We start from the raw sequence: 3,946 nt of genomic DNA, 5'->3' as shown, positions 1-3,946 counted from the left end.
GAATAGGAGTGTCGGCGGGGGGGGGGGGGGGGGGGGGGGGGGGGGGGGCGACGGTCCCCGGAGGCAAAAGGTTGGACTCAGAAGTACAGGGTGGTACTAGGAGGTAAAGGTTGGAACCGAAATAAGGCCATGGTAGCCATAAGGTTGGAACATGGCATAAGGTTGGAACTATGATACTTGTGACATGTAGTTGTCACTGTGGCATGTAGTTGCCACCGTGTGTATGTGAATTCTTTGCTTATGAGCATTGATAAGCGTAGTTTCTAGGCATTATTTAGAGTAATTTTAGTGAGTGATTTGCATGAATAAATTAAGTTTTAGGGTTGGTCTTATTATAAATATTATATTTATTTATTTGTTACTAGTTTAGATTGGTTTTAATAAATATTAGAATAATGTTGCATTTTTATTAATATAAATAGTATTTTATTACTATGTTTTATTAGGATGTGTCATTAAGTTATAATTAGTTTATTTTAACTTAATTTTGTTTTGTTTTTTACTTAGGGACTTGCGCAGCAGTAAAGGAAAAAGAGGGAATTAGGTTAAAGGGGGGTTTGTTTCTTTCACGGCAGTAGAAGTAAAAAAAGGGGATAACAACCCTTTTAAATGGTTTTTGTTTGTGGAGTCGGCAGAGGAAGTACGAGACGGAAAGGAAAAAAGAAGAAAGGAGTGAATAAAACGGAAGCCTGGGAGCAGCAGTAGTGTGGTCGGCGAGGAGTTTCCAGCGAGGAAGCAAGGGATTATTCAAGATTCCATAGCCAGAATTCTTGAGCTTCAATCGCGGCTACCTTCTTCTTAGGCTTGAATTACTTTCTTTCATCTCTATTTTTATTCTTGTTCAAATTTCCAGAATGTTATTTATTGAACTTTCCTTACCTTTAATTATGATTATTAGCTAAAACTTTAATTAGGGATTTGGATTAGCCTATATTTGATTAATTGACTATTCTTCATGTGTTGATTCTTCCAATTTCAATTTAATTATTGAACTTGATTATATTTATTTTATGTGTTTTATTTGTGGATTGTGTGACTGGCCATTGCATAATTCTAATATCAGGGTTTATAAGAAGAACTGACAGGTGAATTATGAACCTAGAACTCGTAAGATAAACACAATTGACCTAGACTAGACATAGCTTTAGGTATTTGTGGTGAGATTTGATTGTTGCTTATTGGGTTCAATTAATGTTGGTGAGATATCGACGGATGATCACAGTTAATTGGATACAACCTAGTAGCTCGACGGAGTATTAGGATATAATTGGAGCAATCATCACTATAATTACAAGAATTAATATTTAGGAGAGTTAGTTAATTATCTAATAGGTGAACCCAAATCCCTAGTCTTCTCTTAATTGGAATTTTTCTTAACTTTAGATTCATAATTATTCTTTTTAATTACATTAATACTATTTGTTTGCATTTTTCCTTATCATCAAAATTGATTATTCAAGATAACAGTTAATAGTGTTCTTCGTGGGATCGACCCTGGAATACTCCAGGAATTTATACTGTGATTGACTCTGTGCGCTTGCAGATTATAGCAATCAAGTTTTTGGCGCCGTTGCCGGGGAACACTTTATTAAACTGTTTTCCTTAAAATTTTCTTTTCAATTTTTTTTTTTTTAGGTTGTTAGGTTCGTTATTATTTTATTTTTATTTTTATTTTTATTTATTTAGTTTTTATTTTTCTGTTTTTATTTCGTTTGTTTATGAACTTAAGGCGATCAAAAAGACATAAGAACGTTGAATTATTTCCTATTGATCTTTAAATTGAGCGTACTTGCAGAAAAAACAGGGTACGAAGGCGGCTAGAAATGGCTGAAAACAATATAGTGGGTCAACAGGATGACCCCGTACCACCAATAGTTCCACCTCCTCAAAATCATGCAGCTCAACCACGTCTTCGTGACATCCAAAGACCGGTAATAGCTATTAACCCTTCTTGCATTCAATTATCTGATGCAACTAGGAATTATGAACTCAAGACTTTCCATCTGAATATGCTCCCTACCTTTAACGGTTTGGGAAGTGAAGATGCTTTAGGTTTCATGCGAGAGCTCTATAGTACGGTACAAACTTTACCATTAAATAATTTATCTGAAGAAGAGCTTAGAATGAAATGTTTTCCATATTGCATGAGGGGTGATGCTAGGCAATGGTTGTTAAATTTACCAGAGGGTTCTTTAAGAGCTTGGGATGATGTTTACAATGCTTTCATGTCTAAATATTATTCATCTCAAAAGACAATGGACTATAGGAGTAGGATATGCACTTTCACTCAAAGAGAGGTTGAACTATTTCATGAAGCATGGGATCGTTTTAAATTGCTTTTGACACAATGTCCACACCATCAATTCCCATTGTTATTGTTGACACAATTCTTTTATGATGGTTTAACTCCTAATTGTCAGTCTCTTGTAGATACTGCTGCAGGTGGATACACAGGTGATAAAAATAGTGATGAATTAGAAGCTATCTATGAGAGCTTAGCTACTAATTCTCGACAAAAAGCAGTGAGAGGTCTAAGGACTGCTGTGCATGAAATTAGCACACAATCTGAGTTGACAACACAAGTGGCTGAATTGACTAAACAGATGAACTTATTGATGACTCGTGATAGTTCGAATAGAGAATTTTGTTCTTATTGCAATACATATGGTCATAATTCTTCTGTTTGTATGAATGCAGAGTCATCGCAACCATCATATGAGGAAGCTAATTACATGGGATCCAACATGGGTAGGCAACAACCAAGAAATGATCCATTTTCTAATACATATAATCCAGGTTGGCGAAATCACCCTAACTTCTCATGGAGAGATCAAGGTAATGCAAGACCAATGGGACCACTCGGATTCCAGCAACATGGACCATCAGGATTCCAACATCAGCAAAACAGACCTTTCCAGCAGCCACCTGCACCACAACAGTCTCAACCCCCTGCTCAGGAGAAGAAGCCTCAATTGGAGGAGATGTTCATGCAATACATGGCTAGCCAGGGGACACTATGATGAAGAAAATGGATGCAAAAATTGATAAGATTGCTCAGTCCAGCCAAGCATCCATTCATAATTTAGAGGTGCAAGTAGGTCAGTTGGCTAAATTGGTTGCAGAAAAAGATCGAGGTAAGTTTCCTAGTACCACTGAAATAAACCCTAGGGAAGGAGCTATGGCTGTCACCTTGAGAAGTGGTAAGATATTGAATGAAGTTTTGAAAGAAAATGAACCCACGAGGGTTGAGAAAGAGAGTGATAAAGAAGATGATCAAGTGCCTAAAGAGAATTCTAGTGATCAAAACCTCACTTCCTCTATAGTAAAACCTTATGTACCCCCCATTCCGTATCCACAAAGGTTACAAAAGAGGAACCAGGACAACAACTTTAAAAGATTTTTAGAGGTTTTTAAAAAATTGCAAATTAATATTCCTTTTGCAGAAGCACTTGCCAATATGCCATCTTATGCCAAGTACATTAAGGAAATTGTATCTAATAAAAAGAAATTGGAAGAGTTTGCTACTGTGCACTTAAATGAGGAGTGTAGTGCTATTCTACAAAGCAAATTACCTCCTAATTGGAATTTTTCTTAACTTTAGATTCATAATTATTCTTTTTAATTACATTAATACTATTTGTTTGCATTTTTCCTTATCATCAAAATTGACTATTCAAGATAACAGTTAATAGTGTTCTTCGTGGGATCGACCCTGGAATACTCTAGGAATTTATACTATGATTGACTCTGTGCGCTTGCAGATTATAGCAATCAAGCATGTCTTGATGTATTCTACTTTGTGATCAGTAGAATGCATCCTGAGTTGTTTGTCTTTCATGTTTGTTGTCTTGTTGTTGTTGTGAGGATGGTGATTCCTCTTTCTTTTGAGAGTGTTTGATGAGTCTTTGAAGTTGACTTCTCTCTTGGGTTTTGAAATGATATATAT

The 3,946-nt window shown here is 35.9% G+C and overlaps 1 protein-coding gene across 1 annotated transcript; it reads left to right on the top strand.

The window, feature by feature from the left end:
- The first annotated feature begins 3,028 nt into the window (after positions 1–3,028).
- Positions 3,029–3,595, top strand: LOC109147621. Its single transcript, XM_019295230.1, has one exon. The coding sequence runs from the start codon at positions 3,029–3,031 to the stop codon at positions 3,593–3,595; it is 567 nt and encodes a 188-aa protein (XP_019150775.1).
- Positions 3,596–3,946: the final 351 nt, after the last annotated feature.

Source organism: Ipomoea nil, unplaced genomic scaffold, assembly GCF_001879475.1.
Source record: "Ipomoea nil cultivar Tokyo-kokei standard unplaced genomic scaffold, Asagao_1.1 scaffold2025, whole genome shotgun sequence".
Classification (NCBI taxonomy): Eukaryota; Viridiplantae; Streptophyta; class Magnoliopsida; order Solanales; family Convolvulaceae; genus Ipomoea; species Ipomoea nil.
This window is presented reverse-complemented; position numbering and strand designations above follow the sequence as displayed.